We start from the raw sequence: 22642 nt of genomic DNA, 5'->3' as shown, positions 1-22642 counted from the left end.
CTGTACATTTAAAATAACTTCTAAAAAGAACTTCTTCAGTTTTTCTGAAATAACTTTTTATTTAAATTGAGTTGTGTCTAAAAGAACAGCTCAACTGGTGTTTCCTTAATATGATTTTTCTTCCAAGTTAAAACACCACGGTTAATAGTTGTAGCAGACTTTACACTCCTGGATTGCTGAATCACATTTTGCCTGAAATGTTTTTTAGTCCTTGTATAAAGGGGATGGAGCCAATGCAGTTCTTGTCTAGGTATCTTGAAACTAAAACCTCTCCTCTTTAGTTAATGCCTCTTAGAGGTTTAGGATTGAGTGTGCCTTGGAGGCAGAACTGTTCTGATTAACGGTCTCTGTATAAGCTGAGACATATTTGCAGGGTGATGGTGGGAGAAGCTTGCAATGCTGTTCCAAATTCTGCCCTTTTTTTGATGGCACAGAGCCTAAAATATTACAAGTATATGGTTTGAATTGTGAAGAAGCCTTCATGATTTTTGAAGTGAATGTAAAGGGGTGCCTAGTCTCAAAAAGTACACTTAAGTTTTTGGAAAATTATGAATGCAGTCACTTTTTCCTATTAATTTCATTCTGAAGCAGAAGCAGCAAGCTATGGAAATTAAAATATCCTCAAAGGATTTTTTAAATAGATTTTTCTTGCTTTCTCTGTTCAGAGGAATGGAACAGACAAAGTGAAGGGGGCACTGAAACCTGTACGCCTGTGATGTCCAGGAAGTGCAACACACTAAGTCTCTTTTTAGTAGTGACTTGTGCAGCTCAGATGCTAAGAAGTGATTTATATTGTGACCTGTATCTTGGGAATCTGATGGATTTTTCTGGATCAGCATGACAGATAAAAAGAAATAAGATACTTTTCTTGAAGATGATGAAATAGCACACCATCAACTTAAACAACTCTCCCTATAAATAATAAAAGAAGCTGCAAATTAAATCACTGGTTAGTAGTTAGATTCAGCATCATCGCAAGTACTACACAGAGGTCACCTTTAGTAAGTGGCAGTATCACCTACAGGTAGCTGAGCATTCATTTTTAGCCATATGTTCATGACTCAGTATAGCATTAAAAATAAACACTGGTTCTTAATTATATAACGATTATCCTGCAAAATTTTCTTTGTACTGTTTGCTGTGTTTGTAGCCTTCAACAGCACTGAGTTTTCACTGCCTTCATTCAAGGCTAGTGGATGTCATGAGGCTTGATTGCTTAGTCCTCTTTTGGGCAAGAGAGCTTCTTTTTGTGGCTTTAAGGCTGGTTAGATGGTCAACCTTATTGCCTGGAGGTGATAGGTATGAGTGTTATGTTCCTGAGAACAACTCCTTCTTTTATCCCTACCCATGACATTTTTGAGGGAATCTTCATTCTCATATGCTGATATGAGACAGAAATGTTCTTCATGCCTTTTAAATAATGCCCTGTGCTATATTAATTATCTGGTCTTAATATGCTTATAAATGAAAAATTAAAATTGTCCTCAACCTAATCTTTCAGGTTCATGGAACCAGCTGTTATTGTTTGCCTGGGTGGAATCCTCCCTTTTGGATCAATTTTTATTGAAATGTGAGTATGTCAGCTATTTGACAGCTTGATTAAAAATTATAATATTTTAAGTTTAATTACAATATCATCTGCATATTTTTTTTTACTTTCTACAGGTATTTCATTTTTACTTCATTCTGGGCTTACAAGATCTACTACGTTTATGGCTTTATGATGTTGGTTCTGGTTATCCTCTGCATTGTGACAGTTTGTGTGACTATTGTTTGTACGTATTTCCTGCTAAACGCAGAGGATTACAGGTGGTAAGTATTGCATAATCTGCATAGTGAACTAGATTGTGAGAGTTTTGTAGAAAAGTAATGTTTCTTCAGTCTAGATGGGTCTTTTCCAAGTGCCTTGTACATCTTCTTGGGAAGCCTTTTGGCTAGATGCATGATGGACATGTGTGTTTACTTCTAGGCAATGGACGAGCTTTCTTTCTGCGGCATCAACTGCGATTTATGTTTACATGTACTCCTTTTACTACTACTTTTTCAAGACAAAGTAAGTGGTAGTTTTCTTGGTTGAATATCAGGTTACTGTAGTGCCAAGTAAGTTTATTGACAAAAAACCTGAGGAAAATACCTAGCATAAATTCCTGTCTTTCTTTTTCAGGATGTATGGCTTGTTTCAGACATCATTTTACTTTGGTTATATGGCAGTATTTAGCACAGCTTTGGGAATAATGTGTGGTAAGTTTCAGATATTTTGACATTTTTTTAACAGAATTTTTCAGACTGTCATATTTCTGAATTTAGCTTATGGTTTTGGTGGTGGAATGTGTGTGTCTGCAAGGTCTGCTCAAAAAAGCTTAGAATCTTTAAAAAGAATCTGAAGAGTTCTCTGCTTATACTTTGTTCCTACCTAATATAAAAGATTTTTGTGTATTGTGTCTTCTGGCAGAAAGATAATTTATGCACTGTGCAGAGAATTTCACCCTCAATGCAAGCTTGAAAGACTCAATATTTGGGAAGAAATTCTGCAAAATAAATTCCAAATTAAGTTGAATCCATGCTAGCATTTTGCTTCGTAGTTTTTACTGTTGCCTCAAGACAAGGAGCTGGGGCATCCATTGAGGCATAAATGTTAGCACAATATTGATGACAGTACTGTCTGTATCTTGTGGCATGTATATATGAGGGTGACCAGAGCAGAAAGGGCTGAAACTTCAGTTCAACATTTGACAAATAAGTATTGAAATATTCACAGGTGAGGAGAGTGCAGCGCTCCTGTGTGCAGCTGGATTTCATTGCTTTTTTAAGATACTGTTTTGACAGTGTTTAGAGAAAAACATAGTTCATGGCATGGAGGTCATCTGATAAACTCAAATCAACTTGTTCACCTGTTAACTTTATTTTTATCCTCTTATTTATGACTTTCAGAAAGTGCTTCTTGGTTCTTTTGCACTTTTCTATGATGTTATTTGCTTTTTCTGTTTGATCTTTATTTAATGCTTCTTAGCAGTGAATGAATAGTCCTGTAACTAACGGGAGGATTTCTTTTAGTTTATATGAGACACATGATGTCTTGCAGGAACTTAATTCTGTAAAGTATAGATTTCCTGATATCTCAAGAGGGTGGGTAATATCACAATGCTTTATAAAAAGGGGAGGGAATTAATCTCTTAACTGTTGAGTACCTGTTCCCCTTTTCCCTCATACAGTCTAATCTTGCTTCATCAGGTTCTTGGCACATTACAAGACTTCCCTGCTGTTTTGGTAGTCTTGCAGCCATTTTTTTTCTTTAATAGGCTTATACTTTTCAGCTCTAATCTTTTCTTTTTAAAGTGCTCAGGCTGGTATTGATTAAAATGTGTATGATGCAGAAGCCAAGCTTGCCCACCAGTTTCTGTAATTAAAATGTTTTTTAAAACATGGAAAAGGAAGATTGTCAAATGCTTTCTACTCATGGTAGGACACTATTTGATGGAATATTAGAGTAAAATCCAAATTTATTCAAAACCAGAAAATACTTTAGCACACTAAACTTTATTTTCATAGCACTATTGAGATTTCTTTTTGTCTTTTTAAGTGTGTTGGAAGAGAAGCTGTGAGATTCCTTTTTACTGAGAACTCCCATTTTCAGCATGTGGAGTGAAGAAAAAAAATCCCCTGTCAAAAAGCATTTGTCTAGGGAACTTGCAGCCATTGAGGTCTAACAAAGACATTTGTGTTAAGGAATTGTGCAGTGTGCGTGCTCCTGACTGTACGTGTCCTGTGAAAAGTGTGTGGAGCTGTTCTGTGGGGGCTCACGCGAATGGGCGCGTTCGCTGTCACACAGTTGGGTATGAGACCAACTCGTTAGGGCCCAAAGCAGCAGCAGGGGAACTCTCTGTAGGCATGTATCATCCAACTCTGGTTTTAATGCCCTTGACAATGCCTAGTGAACTCAAACCCCACATGTAGTGGGATGCTTTGATCCACAAAGTTGGCTGCTCTCTGCAGAGCATCTCAGTTCTGGGGCTGGACAGTAGGGAGCCCATGAGAACTTCCAAACCTTTTGAGCTCCTCATGTTTCCCTTTCCTCTTAGTGACAGAAAAGAATAAAACTTATTCCCCAACTTAGTGGATGGCTTAGGAGCTACATAGTATAGAAAGGCCTCTTGCAATACCACACTTCAGCATCCAAATAAATACTGTAAGTATGCCTGAAGGGCTTTTAAAAAAAATTCTGTGCTTACAAAGTCACAACTGTAGTAAGTGTTAATTGGTTTGAAATAATAGATGGGAATTAATATTTTTTTTTTTGTTTTGTAGTTGCTCTTCCTAAATATTTGGATATTTTTCTTTATTTAAAAGCTTGTTCTGCTGAAATATGATTGCAGTCTATTTCCACTAAACCTATGTAGGCCATAACCAAGTTATAAATATCATCTGGTAAGGTGTTTAATACATAAATAAAATATTTCTCTTTACTGTGTTTTTTTATTCAGATGAGCCAGCTGCCCTGCATTTGATTCAGGAGGACATTCTTTAGTCCTCATTGCTTAGGCTTTCCGCCTCCCTGCCCCATGTTTTATTCAATGCCTGTGAAGTAGCCTTGAAGCTTAACCCCTGCCTTGGGTATTGGCCACTAGTGGCCTTCATGGATAAGGCTCCTGTGATTCAGAATAGGTTATGATTTGTTTATGGGGATGAGAGCTTGTGGTCTCATGTGACTGCTACTCTCTACTCATCCCCCTCACTTCCATCTCATCCATTCTCTAGATCCCAAATGAAACACAAGTAATGCTTTGCTCTCTCAAGTCTCTGTGAGACCTGGCATCACATCACTAGAGGAACTCTCAGAACAAGTTCTGGAATGTATCTGAGTTTAGCAACTAAAATGGGCCTTGGGTCTATTGACAGTGTTTGCTTTAACAGGAAAAACATCATGAGTGTTAAAACAAGAGTCCCGTGCCGTTATTTTCTCCGTTTACTGCATAAGGCAGATTAATTTCTTGACAAGCTACAGAAGAATCTGCATGTTCCCCTGTATGATTCCAAGCTCACATCACCTCTCTTCACAGCCTGCATTTGGGTCTGTCCAAATGCTGTAGTGGTCTCTCCTTGAAAGGGCAGGCTTGCAAGCAACATCCTGATCTTGTGTATGCTGTATTTGTTTTAATTGAACCCTACTTTGCCCAAATTAGTAATGCAGATCTCTTGTTTGCTGGCCACCTGAATGGTTGCCATGATATTTATACAACTTGAAATGCTGTGCAGTACAGAAACTGACTCCACAGGGTCTTTACCACTCCAAAAACATTGAAATGATGCATCAGGTCTGCCTTGTGCAGATTTCCTAATTAGGTCTGAATTTTGGGCTTTTGGGGGTCTAAAAATCAAAATCTTGTGACTTCATAAATTAACATATCATCCCCGGGATTTAAAGAACTCTTCCAAGATCTGAATAACTCCTTAGACAGCAATGCCAGCTGAAGGTCTCTATGGCCGTACTTTATAAAAGCAGAAAACCCCCTTTATATTTGTACTGAAAAATGAAAGTTTAGCAGAAAACTTCTAGCTTTGGTTAGACTTTTGTATTTAACATGTCTTCTGCAATTCTGATGCATCCTAGTTCACTGCAAATGTTTCATGCTTTGCTCTGTATTGCTTCAAGGAAGGAAAAATATCTTTTCTCTGTTCTTTACCAAGCATCCAATCATTTAATGTTAGGTGTTCTCTGTAGTCAGTTAGAGATCCTGACTTCTCCATCCTTCCCATATTTTATGACTGTGCTGGCCGTCTGACAGCAGTAGTCTAATTCTTGCTTGATTTTCAACTTCATTTCAAACATGATAGTTAGCCAAACTGACTTACTCTCATTTTGGCTGGAAGAGATGAAGACATTCCCTGTGGATATTATAAGCCCACAGTATTTACTGAGCCTGGCAAACCTGGGGTTCTGGGTTTGACCAGGTAAGTTGCTGAATCTCTTTCTGAGAAGAGTTCTTGGTCCAGTGCATGTCTTTCATTTTTCTGGATGTCCTTCGTGCTGCAGTATTTTGGGTTTAGCATAAACTGTTGCCCCTATCAAAAACCCAGTGACCTGTTCTGTTATTACTGCTGTGACAATGCATACTCTGCTCATGACTCTTACTAATTTGAAAACCACAGGTTGCAATTTCCTTTAACTACTAACTGCTACTTGTTTAATCTCTTTGTACAGACCTCCTTGGAGTGTAAGACTCCTGGGATGGGGATCTATTATTATTTGTGCCTTGTGGGAGGGAAAAAGCCATCTGCCAATAAAACACTCATCCAGAAGGCATGTAACTTATAATAAAAACCTGCCCTCCCATCCACCTTCCCTGCAGAGTGGGTGATTGTATGTTTTTTACCCTCTGTTCAGAAAAAATGGACCCGGTTATTGGCAGCAGTAGGGGGGCTGCTATATTTATCGAGGCCAAGTGAGCATGGCCTCTTGGTAAGATGGCTTAATGGATTTAGATTGCTAGACTAGGGAAGTTCTTGCCAGACGTTCAGGGGGAGCATGGATAATTGGAGTTTGAGAACAAGTACTGCAGGTAGATAATTTTCTGTGTGCAGAGTGCATGCTTTATGTGACTTTCTCTGTTTAAGTGTGTGTGGTTTATATTGCTGTTTTACTTTGATCAGCTCTCTAACATATTCAACGTTTTTGGTTTATTTTGCAGGAGCCATTGGTTACATGGGAACAAGTGCCTTTGTTCGTAAAATCTACACTAATGTGAAAATTGACTAAGGAAATAAGAAAATTGAACTATGGATCAGTTCCTCTTTTCCTGGGGATGAACTTGCACAGCAAAAAGCGCGAGAAGAGATTTGGGTTTTAACACTGGGCACTATATGGGTATCCATTTTGTGGATGGCTTAAAGTAACATCTATTCCATTGATCCTAGGTTCTTACTGACTGCTTTCTCCAACTGTTCACAGCAAATGCTTGGATTATATGCAGTAGGCATTACTACAGTACGTGGCTAATCTTCCCCGCCCGCCCCCCCCCAAAAAAAAACCAACATCAAAAAACAAAAAACCTAGCTCATTAAAGATGAATAGACTAGCTCTCTTCAGTGAAGAGGACAAACGGTTTATTTAAAGCATTTGTTCCATTCAATAAAAAGAGGGAAACTTGGCTGCTAAAACTACTTGATTAGTAGTCTTCCTGGTACTTAACATTTCTAAATTATGTAAAAATACCGTTCCAGAAAGATTACTCTTCTGATTTTTACTGCCATTGACCGGATAGGAGGTATGTTTTATATTTTGACTCCAGGTGCTTTTTGGTTTATTTGCGATATCAACTGCCCTACGTTCATTTGTTTAAAAAAAAATTAAAAGTATATAAAAAACCCATATGCATGTAATATATCAGCTGTTGTTCTAGTTGGACCAACTTCCCTTTATTTATCTTTAAAGTAATATCCAGCTACATCTTAAATCCATCCAAAGAAAATACAGTCTGAAGACGGAGTGTGATCTCTGCAATGCAATTTACTGTACAGTTAGAAAGCAAAATGTTAAATGAAGAGGATTGTTTGTTTTTTAATGAACACTCTAAGGTCTAGATTAAAACAAAACCAACATTTTAACTGAATGTCTAAAGTGATTCTCCTTTTTTCCAAGTTAGTCTTGCATTTTTTTTTGGGTTTGGGTTGAATGAAGATTTTCCTTTAGACATCATACAAGGGGTAATAAGTGTATATAACATTAAATAATGTAACTTAGGTGTAGATCCCAAATGTATTTGGATGTACAGATTTACTACAGAGTACTTTTCTGATGATTCGGTGTAAAAATGTGTGAATTCGGGTGGCTTTTTACATCTTGCCTGCCATTGCATGAAAATTTGGGGTTTCTTCACAATGTGTGTATGTCATGCTTTTCTGTTCTATTTCTTTTCTCAAGCTCTTACAGGAATTAAATTTGTAATTTAGAACATTTTAATTTTTGTTAATCCTATCTGAACACTTGTGTAACATCAAAAGCACAGTTGCTTTAGAGTGTTCAGAAAACTAAAATAAACTTTTCAGACAAAAATGTATTGATTGTGAAAATAGATGAGTTTGCAATTGAAAATGTTTGAAAAGGGATTACTGCTGAACGCCAGTTTCTGTATACAGTATAAGTGTGGTTTTCATCTATCCAACTCCCCTGCTTTGAATTCAGAATTTGCTTACAACTATATTGTACAGTATAACTCCAAAGTGAATGATCAACCCAAAAAGATTCTTCTTGGCTGTGGAGAAATCTGTTTTGTGATACAGCCAGTGTACTGGGAAAAGTTGGGGTAAGTGTGGACTAAAATAAATGGGCAAATAAAGGTTAAGTCTTTCTAAGATCACTGTTAATTATGCACTGTATTTAGCTAGAAATATCCTGAATGTGTTTGTGACAGATTTGAGAGCCACTTGGCTTGATTTTTTTAATGGGTTTTTTTTAGGCATCTGCCATGTAGGGATGTTTTGATCAGTGTGGCTGTCTGAAACAGAACACCTGCCATGGAGAAGGCAACTTCTTGAATTTAAAAAATGAGCCAAGTATTTGTATTGACTAGCACTGTATTGTCTCTCTATAAAAAGTACTGATAATGCAGTAGCCACAATGAGAAACATCCGTGTTTTGGCAGTGCTGGGTTGGAGCCTGGGGGAACTCTACAGGTAGGTAATAGTGGGAAGCAGTGCATCCTGCTGTATGTCTGAAAAGTGTTTGAGCTTTCAGCTCTGATTTCCCTGGCCAGTTTTAACCAGTCTGTCCGAAAATAATTAAGTTTTGCTTCAAGTGAATCATTGGTATCTGTAGGTGAACACTCTGCTGCTGAATAAAATAATTTTTTTTAGTTTTAAAGTACAGGCTGATTTTAAGATGAGCTTATAAACTAGGTCAATAGTTAGTTTTCCTTTGTTCCAAAACATGGAGACTTAAAGCAAAGTCTGGATATTGTACTAGTACTTCTAGTGCATACAGCTGTGGGAAGCCCTCTTTTCATCCATATTCCTCTAAATCTGAAGTGAGAAGCCATTATCTCCACACAATATATACATTAAGTACTCTGCCAAGTTACAAGTTTTTTTAAAGGGAATATTTTGATAATGAGTCCGTTTCTCTATTTAGAATACTGCTATATGATTAGTCTATCAGAAATGTCACTAAACTGTTTGTGAATTTCATTTAATCACTTTTTAATGCCACAGAATGGTGGGCTGCCTACTTGCTTTCTCTGTCCTCTGGCATTATTAGCTTTCACATATCCAGATAGGATTGTATATCTTTTAAAGTGACATTGAAAAGATAGATAGTGCACAGGCATTGCTTTCATTTCTGCAAGCAAGTTCCTCCAGAGAAGTACTATGTTTAAATAATTGACATTTTTATACATCCACCCGAGCACGTAAGTTGGGGGTTTTCTTTGGTTTTCCCCTTTTGGTTTCTGAAGGAGTGCAAAATGTGACCAGTTTTCAACAGCTTGTCTTTATGGTTGCTGTTTGGGGGAAGGCTGTTTGTCCTCCCCCTCTCCTCCCTCCTATCCCTTCTCCCCCCAAAAAACCCCAGGGGTGCAGCTTAAACCACCTTGCTTAATAGAATTTGGAAGCTCTCTGCTTAGATGATGTAGTCCTTCTTCTTTTATGGAAGAAATAAAGTTCTTACAGACAACACTCCTCTTAACATGGTTGTTTCTTAGGAGTTTCTGGTTCTTGAATTCAGGCTTTTTGATAACTTTTCAATTGGCCGGTCAGTGCTTCACTTCCCACTGCTGGTACAGAGGCCAGGGAATTGAGTAAATAATTGCATAAGCAATAGCCAATCTTGACCAAATGTTTTAGATAAGTACAATTGTAAATCTTTTCAGTTGAGGCAGAGTGCATATAGAAAACACCTCTGGTATTTTGTGTATGAAAATTGGTGAAAGCTGGACTGGAGGTAATGGAGACTGCAAATAAACATTACATTATGCTCTCTGATGACTGAATGTTGTGAAGCAACAATGTCTATTAATTCCTCTGCAGAATTACATTCGAAATTGTGTACAGGGCACACAAATTGTTTTCTGTAGGGTAGTCTTAGGTGTATTTCTTTAACAAGTTTCAGGACAAAAAACAAACCCCAAACCCTAATACTTTTTGCTCTTATGGTACTAAAGCCGGGTAAAATTGATAGCACATTCTTATCAGTGCCATTACTGCAGAGCTAACACAAAGGAGAAAGTTACATTTTGCTCTGGCTTCAGCATCACCAGCATCCAGCCAAATTTGCCAATGAAGTATATATACACAGCCTCACTGAAGACAGCAGAATTCTGTAATTGTGCGTGCATCAGCAGTTTTTCCACTGGAATGTGTCCAGGAAGCATCAGCTCAAGAAAAGACAAGTCTCCTCTCCAGTCTGTGGACAAGTAAGCTGAATATTTGGAGCTGGAGTAGAGGGGTCCTGTTGTCTTGAATGCATTCTTAACTGTGCAGCTTGTGGTTCATTTTAAGTCTGTTGGAACTGTAGATTGAAAAAGAATTCCAGTTTTGGATCCCTTGGATCTTTCCTAGCTAAATGCACTACGGTAGAGCAGCCTTGCAATAGCTGTTGGCACTGTTGCTGTCTAAAACAAGTATCTGTTTACCAGGGTTAGCCATGAAGTCATGAAAGCCCCTGCTTGTTGGACTTCTGTTGGAATAAAGCCACACTTGAAAGTTTTGATGCTAGCAGTGTGTTTATGGCTTGCATTCTTCAGGAGCATCGTACCCCAGGAGGGAAAAAAAACTTTGGGTCCAATTTGTTTTCCAAAGCCTCTCAAGGGAACATTTCCATTTTGCTAAGTGGCTTCAGTGAGAAAATTCTCATAACTTGCAGAGGAGACATCTGCATGTGAGTTCTACAAGTAGTTCCTCACAGCTTGTGCTTTTCTCTGGTAGATGCTTTTTCAGTTCAGAGAAGGGACTGTTACAGTATTTATTTTCATTATTAGTTTGGTGCTTCTGAAATTTTTCCTCCAATTTTTGGGTTATGGCTTGAGGGGGGCGGTGTGGAATTGTAAAGATGATGGGAGAACCCATGAAGCTGGAAGGCTTTGTGCAGTTCCAGGAAATTCAAGCAGTTCTTGGAGAGAATCACTTTAAAGGACAGAAACTCGGGAAAAGGATAAGAAAAAGGTGGACTAACCTATCTTAAAGACAGGCCTGGAGACAAATTTGCTGTCACAGTGTCATTGCCCCCAGTCCTGTACCAGTTCTTTTATTTTCATCAGTGTACTTGTTAAGGTGCAAGGCTTTTGTAATAAACCAAGGATTCATGAGCCATGAACAAGGGGGATCTTATTAGCTGCTACCAACATGTTTGGCTTGTTGATACATTAATTTTCTCACCAGCTCCTAATAATACAATACAGAACAATATATCAAATCTCTGGAGGTTCTAGCATGCTGAGGCTTCTTTTCTTATGAAAACCAAACCCATTGGAACTTTTCTTACATTCTAGATAGAAGATCTCCTTCAGAATCAGGCTTGGAGCATTCCAAAACATAACTGTACAAGCTCATGCTTATCCTTCAGCTGGCATTATGTGACTACACAGTCCAGAAAATACATGCATTTTTAGAATTGAGAGTTTATGTACAGTTACAGATCTGTGATTTTAGGATTCTCCTAGTATTGTGAGGCATGCCTACCCATATGATGCAGTAGTTACCTAGATAGATTCCAATTCACCAAAGCCTAGACCTAAGCCCTATAAACTGGAAATCCTGGATCTGGGAAAAAAAGTCCAGTCTCTCGCAGTTCTGTCTAACAAGCTGACTGACCTAGAAAAACATGCTACAGTTAGATACCACATGTATGTGTAAATATTTTTTTCCTGAAGACTGTGTGTCACAGGCATTTCTTTGGTTTCTGAAATGTTTTGAGATCTGTAGTAATTTAACTCCTGAGAAGCTTTCAAACAGGGCAGAGAACATCATGAGAACATTACACAATACTGAACCTAAGGAAGTTTTTGTGGATGCTCATTCTCATTTCCCAAAGGTTTGTATCAGGAATGTCAGAATGTGGGATATATTAAAGCACTAGGCAAGGCACAGTGCTTTTCTAGTGCTTTCACTAGTGCTACTAGAGATGTAATTCTCCTTTTGATTTAGTTTTACGTTGTTTTTTCATTCCGAATCACTAGTCTTATCATTTGATTGGGCTCAGAAAAGTGGGTTATGTAATTAGCTTAGTGTGAGGCTTTTCTTGCTCTGCTACAGAGGAGTAACTGCAAGAATGGGATGGAAATTTTCTCCTCATTTCCTTATAATATCGGGCCAGAAGTTGGCAGGAGAATAATGAGCATGACCTACTGTTTGTTTTACAAAGAGATGTGACAGTTTTTCAGTTAGGCACCCATTAACCTGCAAGAGTTGGAGATCTGTGTAATAAAATGTTGAAGAGATGCCATTAAGTTACTTAAGTTTTGCATTCAAATTCTGCAGAATCATTTCTTGTAATTTGAAATTGTTTAGCTGGAAGTTGATTTTTGTTGAGGATAGTTTTCAATTTATCTCACTACCAGAAAGTGATCCGCCTTCGCCTGAAGCTGAAATTACAACATTTTTTTAATTATATGTTTAGTGAAATAAATAATGAAAAAGGAAATCACCATTCCTTGTTTTAGTGATCTGAAGGATGACTTGTAAGATGAACCTTTTTTGAAGTATTGCTTACCCAATGAGAGGAAATACCTGCATGTTCTGTGCCACAGCCAAGTGTGTGGTTTGGATGAAGATGTTACTGTAGATAAATCTATGTACAAAAATCCTGTGCAGAAACTGTAACTGGGAAAATTCTCTAAGGCAATTCTGCATGAAGCAACATCTTTTCTGAGAGATTCATTAAATTCTACCCACTTGTGAAACAGCCTAAACACAGGTAGCATATGCTACCAGCCTCTGTAAAGGATGCCTGCCTGTGAACAGGGAAATGCAGCTATCCCATCTTTGTCTCATAGCAGAGGACTGGAGAAATGTTTATACTCTACCAGATTTATTCCTCTATGCAAAGAGAAAAAAATAAGACAGAATTTTTCCTATGGCAAAAAATACTTTGAAAAAAACAGTGGATTCACCTTTTGAAATTTTGAACTGGCAGATGCTTTTCCAAAGATGTTCCCATGCCCTTCTGCTTAACCTTGCTGCAGTGATCACCAAAGCCACCAGCTTTGCTCAATGCTTTCCAAGCACAACTGACTCCTGTATGAACCCTGAAAATGGATTTTAAGTGAAGTAATGAAACATCAGTTTGACATGCCTCATTTTGGGAACCAGTGGTCAAGCCAAAATTCATACTTCCAGACAAGACAGATTTCTCTCCCTGCCTCCCACAGCTTGTGCCTGTACAGCTCAAAATTACCCCAGAAGTATCTTGGTTTTTCTCACATAGTTGAAAGATGGCAGTAATGATGGGAAAAATACTTGGTGCTTTTTTGTATGTGGGATTACTTAAAATCTTGCTTGCTGCTACTTTGTTGAGCAATAAGGAATTTTCCAACCATGGCTTACTTACTCCTAGTTTCCTTAAGTGTCACTGCCTGTTTATGACAGGACTGTGTTAAATCTATGTTGAGCTTTTTAAGCACAGGTGAATGTGCCTGTGACTGCAGTCTGTACAGCGGATTTCAGAACCTCTGGAACTCATTTAAGCACATATGTGTCAGCACCTTTAAAGATTCATTTTGGATAGCTAATCATTTACCCTTATGGCAGGTATTTCCTGGGTGACAATGCAATAAACTTGATAAAAAATTACTCACCCCCAACCTATTGCAGGAGAGACTAAAATGGTGATGGAAAGAAGAGAGAGCAGGGGTCGATATTCATTTTATCACCTGGATTTGTCCATGACAGTGGTCAAGCTGGGAAGAAGGGACATCCCAAGAGTGGTCAACTCCATGAGTGATAAGGGTAGTCGAGAGCAATAGACTGCTAGATAAATCAGACAGAGAAAAAGGAGATGGGGAAGTGAACAGGCTTCATCAGGGTGGGAAGCCTGTAACGGTACTAACAGAGTAAATGAGCCTTTGATAGAGTGTGCTGAGGCAGAGGGAGCGTGATGGTTCTGCAGTGTCCTGTGGTGCCTGTAGGCAGTGATGCACAGCACATTGGGCTACACCTGCAGCAGGAGTTCTTTCCTACCATAAAAAGAAGTAATGAAAGAAGTTTAAGGAGAAGTGATGAGTTCTGGAATGCAAACGGAAGAAGAAAAGAATTCTCTGGGTTCAGAGGGGTGTGCCCCAGCTCCATCTGCCCTTGTATAGGTGATGTAACTAGCTTGATGTGTTTGGTTTTTTGTAAACTTGCCAACAGCTGAGGAATCAGCAGTGGGACAGGCTCCAAGGGGGAGTGGTGCTTCATTCACTTTGTTAGAAGATTTGGTGGACCCCAAGTGTTGGCAAGAGGGAAGAAGCAGGTCTTGTGGAAGACCTAACAAACTTTGTGTGTGTTTTGGCCTTGGGACGTGATGTGTGCAGGGATATTCCATCAGCACTAAGTAGCTCACACATAGCTTTGCTCATTGATGCTATTCAGAAAGAGCTGTGTGCATTCTTGCTCAGCGAGGCTTGAAAGGACAGTGGATTTTGTTTGCATGTGTTGGGCAGGAGAGAATTCTGCAAAGGAAAAGGCTGCCTTTGACAGCGATGGATATGGATTGTTTTCTTTCCAGATAGTTAACTGTTGGTGTCACGAGGTGCACTGCTGTTATGAGACTTCTCCAACTGTTTTACCAGCTCAGATGAAAAAGATCCTTTCACAGGGCTTTCAATGTTCCTTATTTGCACTGATGTGGCACCTGCAAATCAAGATGACATGAGCCCATCTCCTAAACACAAGATAGCAGTCATTGCTCTGTGTACACTGTTTTGGCTGCCAGTTGCAAAGTGGTATGGTTTTTACTGAGAGCTATTTCTAGAAGGTTTGAGCAGCTTTCACATTAGAGTCTACTGTAGTAGGGCAACTTTATTGTGTTTGGATAATAGTGATAGATTGCTCTGAACTCCCTCACAGACTCATTCTAATTGCACAAAATCCACATTTTACTTTGCTCTCTTCCTCCTTCAAAGCTGTAGTATGTCCTCTTGTATGTCCATCCATGTCTGTAATAGAGCTTCTGTATGCAGAAGAGGTTGGACTCCCCAGCATAGACTGATATCCTGGAAGAAGTTGACAAGCAATTTCCATGCAGACAAAAGGCTGTTCTTACTGTGTGACAGCCCAGCTCTCCACAGTGATGACAGTGATGACACAATGTTGACTACTCTTACAAGGATTCAAGCTTTTATTTTCCAGCTTCCCATACACTCAGAAAGTAATGTTGCCAAGACCTTCTCTACAGAGAGAAAAGAGTACCTAGCTCATAAAAGCTGGGAGTTCTTCTGAAGCACAGAGAGGTGATCAGCTTTTCGTTTTAAAATTGGACACTGTCTGACAAAATCATAAAAAGTAGCAACCTAATGCAGAAAAAATAAAAGTTGTTAGTGTGGTAATGAGCAGTATAAAACTTAAGAGATGGATATGGTTACCTTACTAAGTTTATTCTGATGTGTGTTTGTCTACATTCCTCTTCAAAAACATACAGTGATGGAGACTCCCTGATTCTTCTGGCAATCTGGTCTAGTGTTTCCCTGTTTTACTGTTAGAAAGCTTGGCCTGACATCTAAATCTTCCTTGGTCCAGCTGATGGTTATTCTTCCTTTACATATTTGAATGCACTGTCTTTTCTCTGTTCCCTGTGCTCAGGTCTTTGAGAGTTGTACCTAAAACCCCTGTCAAATCTTCTGCTAAGGTGGTGCAGCAAGGTGCTTCTTTGCTCATGAGGTGTCAGGTGCTAGACTGATTTCCAAAGTTACCATTCCTTTCATTGTCTCTGTTCAGGACACTTATCAGTGGATGGGTCAGCACTTCAAATCTTCACAAGTGTGAGCCCTTCACTTAGGTCTTCTGTTCAAAGTGCCCATATTCTTCAGGCTTGATCTCAACAGCTTTATTTGGTGTTACATACCCAATTTGGTGACCATCAGTGAGGAGTGAAGGGCAGGGAGTTTGGAATGAATATTGTCAGGGAAAGCACACAACCAGGCAGGTGTTTGCTATCCAGCATTAGCAGTAAGTCCTCGCCACAACCTTGACACATGCACTGAAATATGTTCTTGTTATTCCTGTTTTTGCCTCATTTTGCCAAGATTGGTATAGCAAAAGGATGTTTCACTCTTCCAGTGAAAATACAAGACCTTTCCCATGCAGGTTTTCTCTTTCTACCCTTTGAGTGACAACTTCTGAAGTAGCCTGGGACTTTCCCGCATGGGTGACACAGACTTCCCCCCCTGCTCATCCCTTTCCTTCAGGTTTCTCCATTGATCCTTTAGGACCGGCTTGGAAGCACAAAGTGGAGGAAACAGTGTGTCTTCTGCTCAGCTATTGCCAGAACCACTGATGTTAGAGGTTGAATGCAGGTCTTGGACCAGCTGCTGCATTTGTTTGGACCGGTTATAAAAAACTTCAGTGTGTTTGATTAGCAGAGCTTTTCATTATGGTCTTTGTGTCAGGATTTAATGCAGCCTTTTTGGTCTTTGTGAAGGTTTAGAGAGGATTTTATTTTCCTGACTTTATCTTTTCTGGGAAGACAATATTAAATGAGAGGCAGGGAGAACAGTCAGGAATAGTTTGCAGTATCCTGCTTTGCTGCTCAGGAGGTGCCTGAATCATGTTGTGCCTTTTTATGCTCAGTTATCATTCATTGCTGTAGGCTAGAAGAGAAGTGACAAATTTATGGATAGCTGGTGGCAAACTATTATCTGTCTTAGAGAAGGGAGGGTTTGCAGCCCATGCTGTAATGGCAAATGCTGCTTGAAGATCCTGCCGTGGGAGCTTGGAAGTACTCAGCTGAAGGAGCAGAGTTATGGCACAGGAAGATTATGGGATGCATGTTCACCCCAGGAACCTCCCGCTGAGCTTGTACACTTGTCAACTCTCCTCCGCTCACCAGTATAGCATCTGTACTGTCTCTGCCCAGTGCTACATCTGCTGAGCAGCATGAGAACAGATGATCTACCCATAGCTATTGCTCCAGACTCAGACTGTAACATCTTGTCAGACCAGGGGCTGCCCTATGCAGTGTTGAATTTATATGGAAGCACCTGGCTGGCCCTCTTCAGCTTCTGGTGAGGTGACTGGGCTTTGGACATCTGCCCTTTCCCTATGGTCACTATGGAAATAGAAGAGACATCCTGCCTGTGTGAACTACCTCCATCACAAGACAGCAGCCTTAAAAGTATGATGCTTTCCAATGTGTTCCCCATGCTCTGCTGTTAGAGATGTCCAAAATATTGTATAGCCTCAGGCAGCTGGGGTCCACCAGTTCAGATACCACGGTGTAGATTTGGATGCAACTGGGCATCTCACACACGATCCATCTCCCTCATTTCCCAGGCCTTGCTGCATATGGATCATCCCAAAGCCCAAATTTCCAGTAAAACAGCCCAGTTGCCCTTGAAAACTGCTTCAAGCAGGTGAGAGAGACTAACACACACCCTGATGTCTAGTTCCATCTTTCTTAATTTCGCCCGTTCTTTAGTTCGTGGGTTTTTTTCCCTATCGTTCCACATCTGTGGTCTAACAACTCAGACACGGGAGGCTGCGATACTGTTTCTCCCGGCAGCGGGTCAGCTAATTCTCTTTAGCCGCCGCTGAAGCGCCGATTATTTTGAGAGAAAAATAACAACAACAGTAGTAATTAACTATAATACCGATATTCTCTAAATTTTTAATTTCTGCCGTAACCGTAACCGGAGCTCTCCCTCCCGAGTGCGGCGGCGGGAGCGGCTTCCCCGCCCTCGGGGTCCGCATCCCCCGGGCCGGGCGGGGCCGCGGGGCTCGCCGGGGGCGGGGCAGAGGCGCGGGCGCGGCCGTGATTGGCCGCCCGCGCGTTGAGTGACAGCGGCGGCGCCCCCCGCGGCCCCGGTGGCGGCGCGGCCGCTCCCGCCGCGCAGTGCCCGCACCCCGGGCAGCCGCGCCGCCCGCCCGCCCCGCCCCGCTCCGCTCCGCTCCGCAGCGCTCCGCCGACATGGGCCGCGGGGCCGCCCCGCTCCGCCGCCTGCTGCTGTCCCTGCTCATCCTACCTGCCGCGGGGACAGCCGGACCGGGAGCCTCCTTAACGCTGGGGGAGCCGGAGACGGCAGAAGAGCTGATGGAGTACCGCGATCCTTGCAAAGCCGGTAGGGAAGCGGGCTGGCTGCAACTCCGGGAGAAAGTTTGGAAGCACGGCGGTGGTGGACAGGTGTCCCTGCGGAGCGCTCCTCGGTGCCGCGGGGCCGCCCGGCCGGACTGTGCCCAGGCTCACCTGGCGGCGGCGGGAGCCCCCCGTCCCGGCCGGAGCCGCCTCGGCATCCCGGTGCCCTCCCGAACCCCGCGGACGCCCGGCGAGCTCCCCCGCCGCTCCCCGGCCCGCCGGTGCGGGAGCGTTCTCGGTGTCCCAGCCTGCACCCCGCTGCCCCCGTTGCCTGGGGGCTGCAGCCCCGGCTGGGAGGCTATGCCTGGCTTTTTTTTTTTTTTTAATCGCCCTCGACTCCCACATCTCTTCGTTCCCCCACCTGTCCCCCTCCCTCCCGCGCGAGATCCCCTCTGCAAAGCCAGGGAAATGTGCGGCCGTGCTTTGCATTTCGGGGTTGCCCCTGTACTCCCCCCCCCCCGCCGCCCCCATTGGCTTTTTCTGTGCATTTTTGCAGCCTGTTGGCAGCTGTTCCAACTTGTCCCGAGCTCTGTCCGGCCCGAAGTTGCGGTGCGTGCCCTGGAGCGGCGGGAGCGCGGCGGGGCTCTCCGGGGTTCCCCGGCGGCAGGGAGCTGGTGAGACCCGCCCCAGGCATAGCCCGGCCTCCCGGGGGATCCAGGTACACTAGTGCTGCCTGCGAGTTGCCGCATCCTCTCCAGGAAGCCTCCAGCTGCTCCCTCCATCCCCTTGAAGTTTTTCGTTCCCCTGTTAAAAATGCACTCAGTTCTGTGCTCGTTGCAACCCTTTTTATCCATTTCATTTCTTCAAGAGCAGCCGTTGTCCCTAATGTTGAATTCCCTTAATTTAAAGGGAACGTGGACCCAGGTTTTCTCTCTGGAAAACTGAGAGGTACTCTTGTTGTGACTGTAATTCTTTTTGGTTCCAGCTATCAGAGAATGTCATGGTCTCATGAATTGCTTCTCTGCTGGGAAATTGGCAACTGATACCTCGATTGTCATGTTCCATTTACAAATAACTTTGTGCACAGTCCTGTTTTCTTAGTATTGTAGGAGTTGAAAAAAAGCAGTTTCTTTTTGTGTGGTGTTCTTGGTCTTTTGGGTTAGGGTTTAGCCCCCCCAAATTTGCTTCTACCTGTTCCTTAGTGTCCCTTGGTGATAGCTTCCCTTGTTATCAGCTCTGTCCTGCCTGCTTTTGGGGGACTCGCAGCTGTATCTGCTCACATAGATGAGCTCTGTCAAGGTAATGTCTATCAGAGCCCCTCTGCCTGGTACAGCAAGTTTAACTGGCCTTGTATGTGGCCTGAATGTGATAGGTTTTCTTCCAAATTTCAGCTCAGTCCTCTCCACAGAATATTTTTTGTGCAAAATGTTCCCTTGATCAGCAAGTCATCTGTCATTTGATATATGGTTTGGGCTGTACTGTATTTGTGTCTCCTTCTAAATGGTAATGAATTGACCTCTCTCTTTCCAGTGGAACTAGTTGTTAATGACACAGAGAGCTACAGGTACAGTGCTTTGGCCTTCCTGTCTGAAAATGTTTCCTTGCTTTCTCCTCCAAATTATAGCAGTGTCTCCAGTGTGCCTCACTTGCACTTGTGACTCTTGAGTGTTGCTGTCAGGTCAAATATGCAAAGGATGAGGAATGCTCTTTTAAGGACCACATAGAGAACATTCACTTTATTTGATTTCCCTACATCTGACAGGGAACCTGTGGCAGAAAAGGAAAAAAAATATTTTCCCAATCTTCCATCTACCTGCCTTTGCTGCAGGACCCTTTTTTTTTTCTTCTCCTGAAGTACCCCCCTCTCCCAAGCACTCTCCCTCTTGCTTCTGCATGCACACAGAGAAGACCCTGGACTGCCAGTGACAGCCTCCCTTCGTTGTACATCAACACCTCCTCTCATGGTGGGCAGAAAAACTTTGTGTGTTATTCCTGTTAATTCAGGCAGGATAAATGGCAGAAATGATCTTTATTTTCTGACTCCTCAGTGTTTGCTTCTCATGCTTTTCCAATGTCTTCTTTCCGATAGAAAGGGAGGAATTAACAACACCTGGGGAGGTCACACAGGTGGTTCCTTTTCTGGAACTCAGGACCAGGCTGGTGTTTCTGATGGTGTTGGCACACAGCTGTCTGTGGTGGGGGCTGCCCGGCAGCCTAGCCCAGCATTGCTTTGGCTTCCTTGTTGTCTGACCTGAGGCTCCAGCACTGTAGTTTGAGTCTGCCTTTCTCACCCAGTCTGTGTGCGTGCGGAGGTCACTGCTTTGCTGCAGCCTCTTGTACTGGTGAGCACTGGTGAGCACCGTTACCGGCTTTCTCAAGTTTCAGTCTTCTTTTCTGTGGAAGAAAGATACTGGCTGTGCTTCCAGGGTCTCTGATCCAGTTTTTCTCCATGTGGCTGCATCAACCTAAAGTGCAGAGCACTTAAGGACCAGGACACTCCTTACATGCCATGTACCTATCTCTGTGCACTGAATGGTTCCAGTTTTTAAAGTTAGCCCCAAGACAAACCAAACAAGACTTGTACCATGTGGACCTGTGTTAGACCCTGCTTTGCATTCGCAGCCTTTTTCCTCTTCCAGTCCTAGACCATCAGTGGAGCTAGGCAGGTGTTCACTGCTGCAAACACCATCTCAGAGGGTTAGTTCAGCTAGGATTAATAAGAGATCTGTTTCTGCAAGTGAGGCAAGATGAAGACACTGTTGGAGTTGTCTCTCCAAGAGGGCCTGTCAGGGCTGTTGTCTAAAGTCTGTTTGGGAAGTCTGTCACACTCTGTTCCTGATGAGCTATAACTGTGACAATTCTTAACTTTCTTGGGCCTGAGTTCTTTCAGTCGTGGGACAGTTCGGTATCTGTTGAGAAGCATGACTGGAGAGAGGGTTGCAGTGGTTGCAGACCTACTGTGAAAAGCTTAGGTGTCCAGTATGTTTTGTGAGGGAGAGTTTTTGATGGTCTGTGGAAACAGAGCTGGAACTGCGAAAGTTGTGGTGATGTTTCCATCACTGCTGTAGGCACAGGCTCCTGTGCATGGTCTTGTGGCTGCAGATTGAATGCAGGCTCTTAGCCCATTGTGAAGACAAAATGCTTACATGATTTCCAAAGCTGTTAAAACTACAGTGCTTTACATTTTTATTTTTTTTCCTGCGGGCTAATGGCTCTGACCCAGAGGCTGTGATGGATTTAGAACTGGCAGGTTATGACATGAAAGCTTGGCAGTTCCTCACCCCTGCAGCTCATGCCCTGAGGTTGAGTGCAGACTGGCGATGGTTGATCTGCTAGACTGGGAGCGAAAAGCCTGGCACACGCTCCTCTCTGTTGCATTAGCAAAGGATGTAATAGTCTCCTGCAGCAAGGCAGGAGGGACAGCACAGGGCAGTAACCTGAATCACTGCAACCACTGAGGTACTGGTATCAACACATGCCCAGTTACCAGGGCTCAGCTGATGGGCCATCACTCCACTGCTGCTCAAGCTCTTAACTCCAGCCAACCAGGATTTTCTTTTCCTAATGTGGCTGCTTTCCTGCCTATTTATAGGGCAGAAAGAAAGGGAGAGATTCCTAAACAGCTGATCAAAGGGCATCTGAGACGGGGCTGCACTGTCAGGTTGAGTTGCCAGGGAAGGTGGCAGTGCTGACTCTGAGGTAGGTTTTGCTGAGTGTTGCAGCAGGTCACTGGAGCTTTTCAAAGGGAACGGTACAAAGGTTCTGCCCAGATCTGCTTTGTAATAGGTGGAAAAATGTCATAAGCCTGACATGTGCTTTGGATGGATGTGCTGCTCAGGGGATCCAATTAAGGACACCCTGCCCAGTGTGCAGGTCTGAGTGAGGCTGCGTGACAGGCAGGCAGCAAGAGGAACTACGGATGCCTTCTAAACAAAACAAGCATGTCCTTCTGGGGCTCCTCAGGCAAACTGGAACCAAAGGAATTAAACAGGCTGTAATTTGTTCTGGTAGTTATTTTGGCGTGAGCTTATACAAACTTTAATTTGAGGTGAAGAGCAGAATCCCTTAGGTTCAAAGTGACCTCTGGGGATGATATTGTCCAAGTTATGTCAACAAGGGGAGGTGGGAGGTGTAAATAGGAAGGAGAGCTGGGCACTGAATAACTCGTCCTCTGGATGTATACAGGCTCGATGACCCCTTCCCTCCAGCTCAAACCTGCCATGAAGCTCTTTGCTACGTGCCAAATCAGCAGGGGTGGAGAAGAAATTGCAGTTTGGTCTCAGCATCTTGGTTCCTGGGTGCTTTGGCTCCTAGCATAGTACCTCCTGCCCTTTTTGAGCTGGAGGTGCAGTGTTGCATTCCAAGACCTGACATTTCCCTCAGTATCTCGCCTTCCAGGGTCCATTGAGGGTGTTCTGTGTTGGAGTCCCATTTCTCTCTGCTCTGGGC

The 22642-nt window shown here is 42.5% G+C and overlaps 2 protein-coding genes across 4 annotated transcripts in view; both read left to right on the top strand.

Annotated features, from left to right (window-relative positions):
* TM9SF3 (transmembrane 9 superfamily member 3) overlaps nt 1-8349 on the top strand; it is a 44176-nt gene extending 35827 nt beyond the window's left edge. For both annotated transcript variants that reach the window (XM_064662709.1, XM_064662708.1), the window contains exons 11-15: nt 1502-1570; nt 1666-1812; nt 1970-2053; nt 2165-2241; nt 6687-8349. In XM_064662709.1, the coding sequence (XP_064518779.1) occupies nt 1502-1570; nt 1666-1812; nt 1970-2053; nt 2165-2241; nt 6687-6754 (445 nt within the window). In that variant the 3' untranslated portion in view covers nt 6755-8349. The remainder of the gene's footprint in view (nt 1-1501; nt 1571-1665; nt 1813-1969; nt 2054-2164; nt 2242-6686) is intronic.
* A 9597-nt stretch (nt 8350-17946) lies between these two features.
* The window catches only part of TLL2 (tolloid like 2), a 90836-nt gene continuing 86140 nt past the window's right edge, over nt 17947-22642 (top strand). Inside the window, exon 1 of one of the 2 annotated variants that reach the window (XM_064662679.1) lies at nt 17947-18239. In XM_064662679.1, the coding sequence (XP_064518749.1) occupies nt 18089-18239 (151 nt within the window). In that variant the 5' untranslated portion in view covers nt 17947-18088. The remainder of the gene's footprint in view (nt 18240-22642) is intronic. The other variant, XM_064662680.1, reaches the window with a different exon arrangement.

The sequence above is a fragment of the Pseudopipra pipra genome, chromosome 8 (assembly GCF_036250125.1).
Source record: "Pseudopipra pipra isolate bDixPip1 chromosome 8, bDixPip1.hap1, whole genome shotgun sequence".
Taxonomy (NCBI): Eukaryota; Metazoa; Chordata; class Aves; order Passeriformes; family Pipridae; genus Pseudopipra; species Pseudopipra pipra.
This window is presented reverse-complemented; position numbering and strand designations above follow the sequence as displayed.